The sequence below is a fragment of the Monodelphis domestica genome, chromosome 1 (assembly GCF_027887165.1).
Source record: "Monodelphis domestica isolate mMonDom1 chromosome 1, mMonDom1.pri, whole genome shotgun sequence".
Classification (NCBI taxonomy): domain Eukaryota; kingdom Metazoa; phylum Chordata; class Mammalia; order Didelphimorphia; family Didelphidae; genus Monodelphis; species Monodelphis domestica.
The window spans coordinates 227,140,406-227,155,612 of record NC_077227.1 but is presented as its reverse complement, the minus strand read 5'-3'; the positions used below and the strand labels follow the sequence as shown (position 1 = coordinate 227,155,612).

Here is a 15,207-nt window from a genome sequence, read left to right as displayed (position 1 = left end):
TTTCAGCATTCAAAGACAGAAGATAAGGGTTTAAACAATTTTTGATCCCAAGAAACTGAGGCCATAAAACAAGACTTGCACATAGATGGTACATCTCTCTAACATTCTTGTAAACTATTCATAACTTCATCTGGATTTCAGTTTGTAAAATGAAGAGATTAGACTACTGATACCTTCCAGCTGGAACATGCTGTGAGTCTAAATAATGAGGCCCATTTTCAAGAAATGAATTCATTGCTGCTAGCCTCATTTGGGGTTAGCTATTGTTGAGGATAGTTAAAGAGAGAAGTTCTTAAGGAACAGTGAAGACAACGCTTAGTTTAATGAAAAGAGCTTTGAACTAAGACAGAAAACTCATTTCTAGAACAAGTCCTACCACCAAACTAGCTTTGTGACCTTCTATAAGTGAGAACCACAGGATTATAGAAATAGATAGGATCTTGAATGAGCATTTGCTCTATTCCCAACTCAATTCAAACAATGCCCTCTTTCAAACACCCTTTTCAAATTGACGCTTTGTCATTATTTTCTGTATCACCACTCTCTGCCCCAGTAGAATGAATATAAGCACTTTGAGGGCAGGTACTTTCTTGGATTTTAGCACTATAAGCACAGTAGTAAAAGTATTTACTAAATGTTTGATAATTGAATTAAATTTGGTTGAAACAATTTTTGGGGGGCCTGAGTTTTCTCATCTGAAAAGAAGGATTGGACTAGATGCAACTCAATTCAGTGGGCATTTATTTAGCATCTGCCATAAACATGATATAATATGGTCTTCAATGGAGAATATGAAGGTGGAAAAGTTGAAATCTACTTTAACTTAAGCCCATTCATCTTGACTTCTGCTCCCTAGAGTCCTCCCAGAATAAATCTCCATCAGTAGCTTCCCTTCAGCTACTAAATATCTATTAGTAAATCAGCAACACCCAGTAGAAGATGCTAAGCATCATGGAAATCCTTCACTACTCTCTAAGTGCTAGGGCCTACCTCCCACTCCCATCTTTATCCCTTAATCCTATCTCCTCCCCATGTGAGTTTACCACTAGTAACCATTAACTGTGAGTCAAAATGAATAAATGTATGAGTAAATGAGAGACTAGACTCCTGGAAGGGGTATGTGAATATACATGTTAGGATTCATGAAACTTCTTAAACAATAGATTTAATAAATCCATGAGCATTTGAGTTCTGTGTCTTGACAATTTGCCCAAGTTTCATCCTTTTCTGGTCTTATAGCATTGTCAAATATGGGGTCCCCTTTATAATTTTACCAATCCACCATTTTAGTGCTCCTCATTCCTGAGGCCATAAAATAAGCTTGTATAAAACATGTATTAAACAGATAATGAATCAATCAATGGTGAATGCATGAATAATGAAAGAGTGATGCATGAATAAAATGCATTTAGTTGGTACATTAAAAAACCTTAAAAGTCTTTCTAGCCTATCAAATCACTACTGATGATGACTAACTTGGAATGAACTGAGAACAAGAAAAAAGTCACTAACTTAAAATATAAACATATCTAACCCCAGATTATTCAAAGTAAAGGATGTGGGTGGGAGGGTAACATGGATAATTCTCAAACTTAACTTTAGCCAACATTTTTCAACAACCTTCTCAATATTTTAAATAATTACTAACACAGAACAGAACTGTTTAAGCCTCAATTTCCTCACTTGAAAACGATAAAGATAGTATCTAGAGTACTCAGATATATCTGGAACTCGAAACAATATGTATGCTCATTGTTTGGGGAATGGCTAAATAAATTATGGTTCTACAGTGGAATATTGCTACTGTGATAAAAATGATGAATTTGAGAGTACAAAGAAGCACAGGAAGATATATGAACAGATACAAAAAGAAATCAGCAGAACCAAATAAGTTGTAAGCAAAATTAACATAATGATATAAATGGAAAGAACATGAATATGAATGGAAGATGTTATATAAGTATAATTCTCAAGCTTGTCCCTAAGAAGAAAGTAGATTCATCTGCCCCCAACACCCCATTCCTTTGAAGAAGTGGTTGACCATTGGTCTGGAACACTGCATATACTGTCAAGCTCAGTTATTGTGTTGTTCATTTTATTGGATGTTTTCACCCACTTTTTTTATTCCTTTGCTTTCTGGAGGGGGGGTGTCATGAGGCTAGAGGCATAGATTTGGAAAGAAATATAAAAATAAAACTATAATTACAAATTAAGAGAAAATAGTGGCACTGGCTTTCTCACAGAGTTGTTGTGAAGCCCAGATAAAAAGATTTATGTAAAATATTTTGCAAACTTTAAAGTGTGATAATAATTCTCTCATCATCATCATTATTATATTGTTATATAAGTGTTTGTTGCTATTGCTCCTTAGACATATAAGCTCCTTGACAGTGAGACTTCAAATCTATGTTTCTCTCCAGAACCATGGACAGTGCCTTGCATTGTAACATTTTGTATTATAATACATTTTTATTTTTTTTTAAGAATTCATGTCAATACAATTTTTCAATATTCATTTTCTGATATTTTGCAATCCTTGTCCTCTCTCTCCCTGTCACCCCTCTCCAGGAAGGCAGGTACTATAGGGTGTACATATAGTATCATAGAAGACATATTGCCTTGTTCATCATATTGTGAAAAAAGATACATATTGCTCTCACTAGAGAAAAATTCATGGAGGAAATAAAGTAAAAAATGGTATGTTTCAATTTGTACTTGGACTCCATCTGTTGCTTCTGTGGAGGTGATAATACTTAATAAACATTTGATGAATGTGAAATTGAATTGACTTTAACTGAAGTGAATTACTCCAAAAATACTGAGCTAATCTCTAGAAAAGCTGAACATTCTAGGTGTGGCAAAGCTCATGTGACTTTCTCTTGGTTTTAGGAACCATGTGATTTAGGGAGCAGATGGTGGAGAATTCTTTCTCTCACCTCTCAGGTGGAAATGCCTCTGCATGTATGTGTTGGAATAACCAAGGTGCTCCACAGGTTTAAAAACATGCGGTTTACACAGGCATCTCTGTTTAAAGTCCACATCTGTCTCCTGAATGGAAAATTAGGCAGAAAGCAGGTACGGACCTGTTATACAGAATCAAGAGTTGTTGGTTTTCCTGAACCTCTGAGTGAGTATGATATGAAGTGTATTTCCACTTACTCCTTTACTAACCCGTACTATCCATCTCACTGCCTCTGAGAGACAAGCCACAGAAGGAGTATTTGAGCTGGGTGGCTCATCACATGTATTCAGTAATTTTAAAGTGCTTCTTAGCTGAATGTTGAAATTAAAGGGGAGCCAGTACCAAAAAAGCAGCCTGGTGTCCTGGGAGTAAGGGATGCACCTAATGGGCGATTTTGAAGAAAACAAAGGGAAAAACAAAAAGAGACATGATATCATGTAGATAAAAAATATTGGGTGAAGATGTTGTAATGTAAAGAGTTCTGGATTCATTGCCAAAAGATCAAGTTTTAGTCTCTGCTCTGTTTTGAACTTAAAGTGTGTATCCATGGGCAAGTCAAATCTCTTCTCCTTTCTAGTCCTTGATTATTTCCTCTACAAAATGAGGGAGTTGGACTATCAGATTTCTAAGGCTTTCCTCTATTTCTAGAATTCAATAATATATAAATGAGAGAAAGAATATAAAATGAGGCATAGGCAAAGTCTTTCATTCACTCTCTTGTTCTATTTTCATGGGCAAACATGACTCCAGATTTGAATTAAGGATAAGCAAGCCAGGTAGAAATCCAAAGCACTTGTGAGTTCATTGTAAATCTACCTTGGCCTTTTGGCAATTTCCTCAGTCAGCCTTTGGCTGTACAGAGCTAAGGAGTCAGACAGAATTGCCTATTCCACCAATGCCCTCTCAAATTTATGCTGATCTTCTGACAAATGACATTACAGCAGAAATCAGCCAATTTCCAACTCTGGCAATGGTGGGGTTTTAGGAGGGAGACCAAATCAAGTTCACAAGGAACTGAATTGACACTTCCTGCTCTACATGTATACTAAGATGGGCTAGATTTTCAAACACAATTTTTAAGACTCTTCTTGTCTCCAAGGAAGCCCTAGAACTCTCCAGACAAGTCCACCACAACTTTTCCCATTCTTTCTACTTCTGGGAGATCATGAAAGACTACTTATTGATCCTATATATGAACGACTATGTTAGAACAAGTTTTATGCATTAGAAGGAGGACTAAGAGTACTAGGGATTGGTTTTTTTATCTTACCCTCACTACTTACTAGCTGTATAGTCCTGCTCAAGTCAATTTGATTGTCCTTTGTGGGCCTTGATTTCCTCACTGGTTAAATGGTTGGGGAGGGAGGAGGCAGGTTGGATTAGATTAATACTAGGATTCCTTCAAGGACCAACATCCTATATTCTAGTATTTATTATCCAATCAGAGCTTCTTTCCACTTCTATTACATGATCTAAGGTTCCTTCTGTCTCTCTATTACATATTCTAAGCTCTAAAATGAGAAGTTTTTTATTCCCACCTTCTGTGTTTAAGGTGCCATCTAACTCTGTCAAATACAAGCACTTACTCTGTGCTAAATACTCTACTAGGCATAGGCTTCCAAAACCATGCTAGTGCATATAGCCCCTGCCTTCAAGGAATGTATATTCTATATTCTTTAACTCAAAGCCCCCTTCTTGCTCTGTCTCCATGTCATCATCCCCATTTTTATGGGGAGAATAGGGGAGGAATGGGGGAAGCTACAGGCAGGAGAAATAAGGTGCCTTGCCTCAATCATAGTAGGAGATATCAGTGGAATAAATAAAAAGCTCTGATCTGAGGACAGTGTTCTATTTAGCACATCCTACACATAATTGTGATTGTGAACTTTTTATCCTAGCAGAATGAACTGGGAGTTCTGAATTTCTCTATCAGCCTAATTTCCATGTATCTCAGTAATAATGGAGCATTATGGAGAATTAGACATGGAACAGAAGAACTTGCATTTTTGTTCCAGTTCTGCCACTATCTGCTTGAGTTTGACTCAGACATTTTCTGGACTCTGTGTATCAGTCACAAAGGGAGGGTAATGCCTGCCCTGATTAGTCTTCTATATTGTGATCAATAGTCTTTTCTGATCTCACAGGGTTGCTGAGAAGCTCAATAGAGGGAATAAATAAAAAAAGTGCTTTGAACAAAGCACTGAACACTAAAGAAACTGCTTTAATGATTATGAGCCAACTAATATGCATTAAAGTAAGGATTAGTGACCCAAAATTGTGACCAAGAAACCAAAAATGGGACTTGCTTTCTTGGTTATTCCTCCTGGAATAAAAATGAAGAGGAGAATAACACATTTTCCTCTTCTCTCTGGACAAATATGTTGACAAAACTTTTCTATTGGTCATCCAACATCATCATCTTACTGAAAACTCATCTAACTGAATTTCCCTAGTACTAATAATAGAGGCCTTTCATCCATCTAAGTGCTAAAACATTGGTCCATACCAGTGCCTCTCAAATGGGAATGGGGATGCCTAAGATGGCCCTTGGGGAACTTTTATGGGTATTAAGAGGCCAGGTGTGGCTCAGTGGATTAAGAGTCAGGCCTAGAAATGGGATGTCCTGAATTTAAATCTGACCTCAGATACCTCCTAGTTCTATGACCTTGGGCAAGTCACATAACCCCAGCTGCCTAGCCCTTACCACTTTTTTGTATTGGAACTGATATGTAATATTGATTCCAAGGTGAAAGATAAGGATTTAAAAAAAACGAGATGCCACAGGTTTCTGAGCAACTGGATTTTAGTGAGTAGTCAAGTTTATGCTGTGGTGAGTGTAGTTGAGAAATTGGTCAATACAAATATCACTAGTAGAAGGTATTATGGGTAATGGAAAGAATATGGAACTTAGAGTAAGGAGTCCTGGTTGGAAATGCCACCTAGCTATTCAATAAATATAAGTGGCATAATATCTGAGCCTCATTTTCTTCATCTGTAAAAGGAAGGGGATATCCAGTGCATGAGCAGGGTAAAAAAAGACCTCGGTTGAACATGTAACAAGATCAACAAACAACCGATTAACAGGCCATATTCTCCATCAGGAGTCATTCAATATGAAGTGAAAATGAGGGAAACCCTTGTGATGTTGAGTGCACCCCCACAGTAAATGTATGGGGACAATATGACTGAGTCACACAGGATGGTCAGAGATGAATCATATGAAATTTCCACCAATTAAACAAATATTCACAATGTGAGATCACAGATCCTTTGAAGGAAACAGAAGGGATTGAATGAACTGCTACTATGGTGTATATTGGCAAGACTACGCTATCTGGAATCAGATAATGTGGGTTCCAATCCCATCTCTGATGATTTACTCCCAATGTGGCCTCGGATAAGTCATTTCACATCCATATCCCTCAATTTCCCCATCTATAAAATGAAGGGATCAGACTAGATACCCTCTAATACTCCTTATTCTAGCTCCATGATCCCATGACTTGAGTCATAGCTTGTTCTTCTGTGTACTGTCTGTGTGACCCAGAACAAATCCCCTTTAGATCTTATTTACTCTTCTGTAAAATGGGGTGAGGGGAGAGGTTAGACCAGATCTTTCAAGAGACCTCTGACCCTCTCAGATGCAGTCTTTGCCTTCAATATCATGGAAGACATAAAACAAGTACACATATATTAAGTAGAGAACAACATACTAAATAAAGAATATGGTTCAAGTGCCACAATGCATAGAATGAGATGGCAGGAGCCATTGGGGTTTGGAATAGGATCCATCAATGCAGTAAGAAAAGTCTGGGAAAACCACTATAAGGATGGAAGTAGGTCTGATAGGATAGGTGGGATTTGGAAAAGAAATGGGCTGGGGATTAGTCATGCTACTCTTCTTTTGCATCCCTCTTTCCCAGCCTTGAAAATTCACTCTGATACTAAAGAGTAGAATTTTAAGATTCAAATGTAAACCCTCATGGAACAATCCCTCTGCAAAGTGCTTGAGAATCACTGGTACATACTAATTTTGTCTGTATTTTTGAGTACTACTATTTTTCCTCTGTGCCTCTCTGGCCAAATCAAGGTAAGAATGACCTATACCATTCATGGGTCCTTTATGGTATAAGACACAGACAGTGTTGTGGAAGGAGTTTGGAATTAGGAGTTGGAGGACTTGGGATCCAGCCCCGGTTATACCCCTCACCAACTGTAACACCCAAGAGTACTTGCATCAGGTCACCTGTCTATGTCACAGTTTCCCCATCTATAAAATGGGAATATCAATAATCCTTGCATGGCCTAACTCAGAGGGTGTTGGGAGGGTAAAATAAGATCAAACTTATAAGAAAGCACTGCATAAATCATAGAATGCCATATATTATGTTACTCTTATTAACTAATCAGTCTCCCATCCATAGGACCTAATCTGCCTTCCTGAACCATAGCCTAGGTTACTATGGGGTTGAGAAATCCAATGGTGCTTAAATAAGTCTCCTGGAATAGGAAGCACTTTCCATCCAATGTATTCATATATAGTTCTAAAAAATTTTCTAGAAAGAGATAGATTTAAGTCTTTCCCTTTCTCTGAGCCTGTGTTATTCTCTGTAAAATGAAGGGGTATTCTATTGGATGGTTTATAATATCCCTTCAAAAATAGCCTAGGAAAGAACACTATGAAATTCATAGTGTACACCCTACAAAATTATATGATATTGAATCAAAAATCCAGGAGAACCCTTACAATGTCTGAGTTCTGTCTGCTCAAATAATTAATTTCCCTGTTTTTCTCTGCCTTTTTTCTCCCCTCTTCTCCCACCTTCCAATCCCCAGGAAACCACTAAGAAAAGAGGAGAATGGAACGAGTGGAACTGAGTATGCAATGACCTCCTCTCAAAACAACAAAACCTTGGATGTAAATAACGCAGTTGTGTAATCCCTGCCAACTCCCAGACAGCCTGGCTGGAGTGAAGTCTCGTCAAAGCACACAGGGGTACAGGAAGAAGGGAGGGAGCACAGATACAACAGGTGACAGCTTGATGGGCCCAGGACTTAATTTCCCAATTCTTGCACACCTCAAGCATTCAAAGAGAGAAACCCGACTGCTTTTCAGGACTTTGCTGAGCATCTGATGAAAAGGATTTTGTCTGCCAGCCAGAGGCAGCTCAGAGAGGAGAATTTAGAGTTGGAAAAGACCTTAGAGATCATCTAGTCCAACCCCCCTCATTTTACAGAGGAGGAAATTGAAGGTAGGGGCAGTTAAGTGACTTGCCCAAGGTCACAGATCTAAGAAGGAGCAGCAGCATTGGAATTTGAACCCAGATTCTTTTACTCCAGACACACTGCTTTTTCCTTCTCTGCTCAGAATGAGGCATGATGACCACATGCGACATCTATTGAGGAGGAAAATGTCAGCATGCCCAGAGCTTCGCTCTTGGCATGAGTGCTGGTCTCATTTTTGATTGATCCACAGTTCACAAAAGCTTCAGACAAAAGAGGACTTACTGGGTTTGGGGATTTGGAATGGGGATTTTATCTATCCTACATATCTTTGCTGGTTATATCCCTCTGGCAAGTCAGCAGCACCCTCAACTTCCACTTAACTCTTTAAACACATCCATGAATGTGTACTACTTGCCCCCATCCTGCATGCCCTCACAAGCAAGGCCGGGAAACCTATCAGCAGTCTGGTGACTATGCAATTTCCAATGACCCAAGGCTCCTCCAATCAGGACAGGGTTCCTTCAAATGTTGGTATGACTGTGAGAATTTTCATTTTTTAAAAAGGTGCTTTCAACACATTCCTCTTCAAGAGCCTCTATCCTTTGTTTGGGTTTCTGTCTTACCTTCTTTCTTCCTGTCCCACAAATACTTGAGTTCATTGTTCCTCCATGGCTCTCTAAGTTCATACTTTAGGGATCCAGAGCACAGCTAGTTCTTTATAAAAATGCCTGATGAAGGAGGAAAAAAAGAACAAGAAGCTTGTTTACACTGGTGTGGGATAAAGAGCTCTCTTCATGGTCTTAGATAAGGAAAGGATGAGCCAGACCAGAAACCAAAGTTCCCTTTCCATCCTTTGGATGAGCTGATGAATAGAGGAAGGTTCCTTTTCCCCACCCAGTTGACATTGTTGTTGTTGTTTTATCCTTTGCATATTTTCTCAACTCACCAAGAGCTGAATAGACCTAGCCTGTAGTAAGTGTTCATGGGAACAACAGGCAAATGATCATGAGCTCAGCTCTCTGCCTGGCTGCTTTTGGAGGTTGCCTATTGTGCCAAATTCTGCATGGGAACTTTTTGTCATACTTATGGTGGCATAGACCGCACTTTCCATAAAGCCGCCAAACCTATTTCACTGAGTACCTAAGGTACCAAGGTTCTAAGGTATTGAGTCACCCACTCTCTAAAAGACAAACAACTAGACCTTTTCCCCATTACTAGAGGTCTTCATATGGAAGCTGGGTGACCACTTGAGGATGTTGTTGGGGAGACTTGTGATTTAGCTATGGGTTGAAGCAGATGATCTCTAAACCCTGTCTAACTCCAGGAGTCCAGGATTGTGAGACTGACCACCTTGTCTTGTCTTCCTCCCCCAGAAAGCTGGGCATTTCTGTTTCCATACTTTGGTCTCAAGCCAACCATAGCAACCCCATTACTGAAAATAATTGTCCATTGGAATTAACATATGTCAGTAAACTAAGATACATTGCTATACATTCTATTTCACATTACGTAATGTGTTCATTTAAATTTGCTGCCCATTAGATTATAAGTTCTTTAGGGCAAGAGACTTCCACATGGAGCTGAGAGTCAAAAAATCTTTCATTCAATTAACATTTATTCATCAGTCTTGGGTTGTTTTTTAAGCATTTAAAGAATTTCCTTCAGCACCCACCACCATACCCTTCATATGGTGGGCATCGACTAATATGAAACCAATCATCTTAATGTGTATTCAAGGTAATCATGACAGGGTTAGAATTTAGCCATGTTCACCCAAATTAAACGTCACTCCAATTCCTTCTGATTGGGAGCCTCTATCCTTCTGAATAATCTTTTCACTCTTAAATACTCCAGGTTCTTATATGATCAGACCCACACTTATGAAAAAAAAATGACATTTTTGTATCTAAGTAGTACTGACTGTTAATTAATACCGATCACCATTTGGACTGGCCTTTCCAAAGTATAACATGCTCCTCTGAATGAAATCATCATATTTCTTTCAGAAGTTTCCTGTAAGGATAAAAAAAGACAAGTTTTATAGGGAGGGGGGCAAGAGGCCTCTCATCTGAAGCATGTGTTATCAGCCTTATAACACAATAAATTATGGCTCGTGAGACTAGAGAAAGTGGATGGAAGCGTCAAACAGAATCTAAACTTTGGATTACCTCCTATTACATTCAGTTATGGTTCTATATTAACTTTTCCCCTTAATATGGCACAGTTTAAGTGAGCACAGTCTCCTCTAATTCACCAAGAGCCATCAAATAGACCTCATTTTGAAGCCCAAATAATAAATGAAGCCAACTGATTATGAGACACTTCCCATTCCCATCTACCCAGTTAAGATCTATTTTCTGGAGTGTCCGAATGGAAGAAGAGGCAAGGGATTATAAGGAGAGAAGACTGAACTTGGAGTCAGAAAGCCTGGGTTTTCTCTATTTACTTTCTGCATGATCTTGGGCAAGTCATCTAATATTCCTGGGCCTCAGTTCCCTCATCTGTAGAATGAAAGTGTTTGATTGAATGCCATCTTTAGAGTTGTAATCTATGAATATAATTTTCAAATAGAAAGGGACTTTAGAGGCCAAATGCCAGTCATGTCCCCACTTCACAAAGGAGAAAACTCCTTTATGAGTTAAGCCTGGGAAAGATGATTTGCCCAAAGTTACGTTGAGAGTAAGTGGCAGAGCTGGGATTTAAAGCCAGGCCCTCTGACTCTGAATCCAGTGATCTTTACCAGGCATTCGAATGTTGGCCATTCATCTGAGACTGAGGTTTTATGCAGCAAACCCATAGTGATTCCACTCTGCATAAAATCCTAGTACTTTGTCTAAATGAAAAACAATAATAAAACACTGCACCAAGAGTCAGAAGACATGGGGTCCAGTCCGGGTTTTGCCAGCTCCATGACTTTAGGCAAATGACTTACCCTCAGTTTTTTCACCTCAAAATTTGGATCATCTCTCCTCTCCATTCTAATATTCAGTGAGCTACTGATCTGTGAGCTCTCAAATCATTTAAGGAAATTACTGTCCCAGTACTGTATAACAATTAGAGCTTTCCAAAGATCCTGGTCTTCATCTTGGACTGCTTTAGGAAGTAATGAGTTCCTCATCCCTGGAAATCTTTTCATGGGAGAGGCTGTAGGTGTAAGAGGGGGTTTGGTTCTCATTCCAGGCTGGGTTAAAACTTGATAACCCCTGAAGTCCCTTCCAAGCCTGAGACTGTGATAGCTCTGGTGACTCCATTTTTTGAACGCTAAATGTGCATCATGTGATCTGAGAAAGGCTATTCCTTAAGCAAAGCCTTGTTGAAAGTGTGTTTTTCCCAAAATGCACTTGCTTTATGAGCAGAAGGTAAAGCCTCTGTCTCAAAATGGGTTGGTAGTCTCATTTGTCTACCCAGTGCTCTCAGTGGCAAAGGTCAGTTTGAGAGCAAGAACTTGAGAAAAGGCTGGAAAGACCTGAGAACGCAGATTATTATATTTGAAAGGGCTCCAGACGTCATTTAACACCTTCATTTTACAGATGAAGAAATGAAGGTCCAGAGAAGAGAATCAGTGCCCAAGGTTGCAGGTCAAATGTCAAGTGTCTAAGCCAGCCCACAGAATCAACGGAGCAGGGATTTTGTAATCTACCACGCTATCATGTGGGAAACAGTGTTCTAGGACTTGGTTAGGGCCATGCCGATTTCTTTTAAAACTAAACCATAAGACTTCAAAGATTCTTTGTTAAGAATTGAGATGGCCTATTTGACCTTAGGCAAATCACTTTTCTGGAGATCATTTCTTACTTTTCAAAAAGAAAAGTTTATTAGACTAGATGCCCTTCCGTCTCTGACAGTCATTGGTTCATTTAATAAAAAGCAAATAAACATCTCAGTTTTGTTTTTGTTTTTTTAAGTCACTTCAGACAAGACCTTTGAAGCAGGAGCTGGTTGTTCAGAAAGATTTCTTGTAGCCTGATAGGGGAAGAAAAAGGGAGGGAGTTCCAATTGCTTTTTCCCTAATTAAATGACATCATATCACTTTTTAAGCATACAGAAAATCCAACCTGACTTTGATCTTTTCTAGCTAAGAATTTATTTTTTTTAGGAATGTATCTGCAGTCCCAAAACAGAAATAGAGACAGATTCTCAGAATATTTTATGAGCTCTGAGATCCAGAATGACATAGGACTTTTCTTTTTTACATTTTATTAAATAGGTATTTTCCAAAGGTGTCATAACTGAGACTTAACTTTCGAATTTAATAGACAAACGGAATTGTCAGAGCTTTCCAGCCCTTTCTTAGGAGCTGCAGAAGCAAACTTTGAAGGGAAGACCTCAAACAAGTTTAAAAGCATAGAAATATATATTATATACATAGTTATATATTTAAAGAGAGATAAACCATATATATATAATTACAGTATTCCCTGCATATATACAAAGTATATCATTTCAATTGCAAAGGTAGTGTGTTAGATTTAATGCATGAATGTAAATATCCTGAAATCTGCCTTCTTAACCGTGTGCCACATGTACAGAGGAAAATGACTATTGTTTCTAGAGAATCTGTATCAAAGGTATCCTACGGAGAAACATAAAATCAATGTTGTCATGTCCTCCAATAAGCCATTAATGTATATTTAGTCTCTAAGGATGCACAATAAATATGCCTTGTAGCATTTGGAAATTGTGCGGTACACCACTTCGGGGAGGAGGAGGGAATCACTAATTTTTTTTTTCAATAAAAACGTACTTATAAGAACAAGTTGGCTTGTCATTCTTGGAATTAACTGGTAGTGAGACAGAAACAAAAACATGAAATCGACAGAACGAGAGACAGATAAAAGACCAACAGGAGGTGATGAGGTTAGATGAGTTCAGCGAGAACCAGCACTCTTGGGGTAGTCACTAAAGGTCATTAGAAGAATTAGCTCTATCCATGCTAATTTTACACAGATTCATTCAATTCAACAACTGTGGTAGCCTGGAAGAATGTCCAAAGCTTACATAAGGAAAAAAACCATCAGCCCTCACAAAGTTGATAATTTAGTTTGCTCTTTCATCAATTCATTCACTCATTCACTTGTCTAATACACTGTACAGAGTGTCATGATAGGTACAAGGGGAAATACAAATAAATGAGGCAGTTGGCCTGCCTTCAAGAGGCTTACCCTCTAGCAGGGTGGCTAAAAGATATGAACACAAATTACTAGAATACCAAATACAACACAGAAAACTCCTTAAAGACACAGGAGGGGGCAGCCAGATAGCTCAGTGGATTGAGAGCCAGGCCCAGAGATGGGAGGTCCTAGGTTCAAATTTGACATCAGATACTTTCTTGCTATGCAACCTGGGCAGGTCACTTATCCCTCATTTTGCCTAGCCCTTTCCCCTCATCTGCCTTGGAATCATACATAGTATTGATTCTAAGATGGAAGATAAGGGCTTAAAATAATAAAAATAAAAGACATACAGGAGGTAATGGAATTAGACAAGTTCAGTGAGAACTGGAACTATTTGCTGGGAATTTGTAAGGACAAAAGTTAACATGGGAATATGACGTGAGGTCTTTGGGGTGTAACAGGGAAGATTCACATCTTGTCAACATGCCAGACCACATGGCATTGATAGCTGCCAATCATAGTCATCAGAAAAGGGAACAAAAATAAGCATTCGATAAAAGAAGAGGTTTTGAAGGCAAAATACTTTACCTAGTAAGCACAGCTCAGCCTGACTGGGAACCAGTCACCCCACAGGAAGTGAAAATACGCTACCCACAATTCTCAATTTGAGCCCAGCAAGGGAGAATTATAAAAACATAGAAGACACAGTCCTTGCATTCAAGGTGTGCACAGTCCAGTAAGGCATGAGAAGAAATAGACCAATGTAAATCTCATATAAATTATACTATTACAAGTGCATAAGAAAAATGTTAAGCTCTATGACATCAGAAGAGGGATAATTACAGTCTGATTCCCAGATTGGGGCAGGTAGGTGGTGTAATAGAGTACGAGGACTAAAGTTAGGAAGACTTGAGTTCAAATCCAGTTTTAGATACAAGCTATATGATCCTGGGCAAGTCATTTACCCTGTTTTACTCAGTTTTATCATCTGTAAAATGAGCTGGATATGGAAATGGTAAACCACTCCAGTATCTTTGCCAAGAAAATGCCATCACAGAGAGTTAGATATGATTGAACAACAATTCTTAGGTTCTCATGGGATCCAGGTAAAGGCCTATGGAGATGTATTCTGAATCCAAGAATTTTAGAGATGAAGAGACAACAGGGAGTCTCTATCTCCACCTCTTACCTGAAGCACAAACTTCAAAAGAATTTTCAACAAGTGATCTTCCAACTTGTGCTTATAATTCTCCAATAGAGATTCACTACTTTGCAAGTCAGTCTATTCCAGTGTTGGCAAGGTATTGGTATGTGTGCAGAACCATCACTTGAGCTGCTCCATCCTCTCTCTTTCCAGCACCTGAGAACATTTTTTTTTGCATTCCCTGCCCCTCTGTCCAGTCTCCTATAGCAAGCATTTCCTCCTGCTCTCTCAGGTAAAGGGTGGGGGGAAAGGGGCTCACACGCAGCTTGAATTTGTCCACTGGGCACTTGAACTCAAAAAGGTTCACCAGTACTGGGCTATTCCACGTTCAGTCTTTTATAAGAAGTTAGGTTAAAAGAAATTATCAGGGACAGCCTCAAAAGAGAGCCAATTCATATTACAGTGAAATGAGCCCTGAGCTGGGAGTCACTGAGATGACCAGTACTGGGTTCAAGTTCTAAACAGCCCCCAAAAGTTGTGTGTCATTGGGAAAGTCACTAGATTTTTTTTTCAAGACCTTATTGCCCTCATTCCTAAAAAGAAAAGGACTGATTGAGCCAGGCAGTCTCTGCTTCTGACCTCTAGTTAAGAAATCAATCAGCAAACATTTATTGAATCTTTGAATGAGTACATTTATTTAGCCATTTACATGTGCAGAGCACTGTTCTGGGGATCCAAAGAGAAAGGCAAGATGACTCCTC

General features: G+C 38.8%; 1 protein-coding gene across 2 annotated transcripts in view; it reads left to right on the top strand.

The window, feature by feature from the left end:
- The window catches only part of PRIMA1 (proline rich membrane anchor 1), a 134,177-nt gene extending 121,236 nt beyond the window's left edge, over nucleotides 1-12,941 (top strand). For both annotated transcript variants that reach the window (XM_056810501.1, XM_056810502.1), the window contains exon 5: nucleotides 7,799-12,941. In XM_056810501.1, the coding sequence (XP_056666479.1) occupies nucleotides 7,799-7,901 (103 nt within the window). In that variant the 3' untranslated portion in view covers nucleotides 7,902-12,941. The remainder of the gene's footprint in view (nucleotides 1-7,798) is intronic.
- Nucleotides 12,942-15,207: the final 2,266 nt, after the last annotated feature.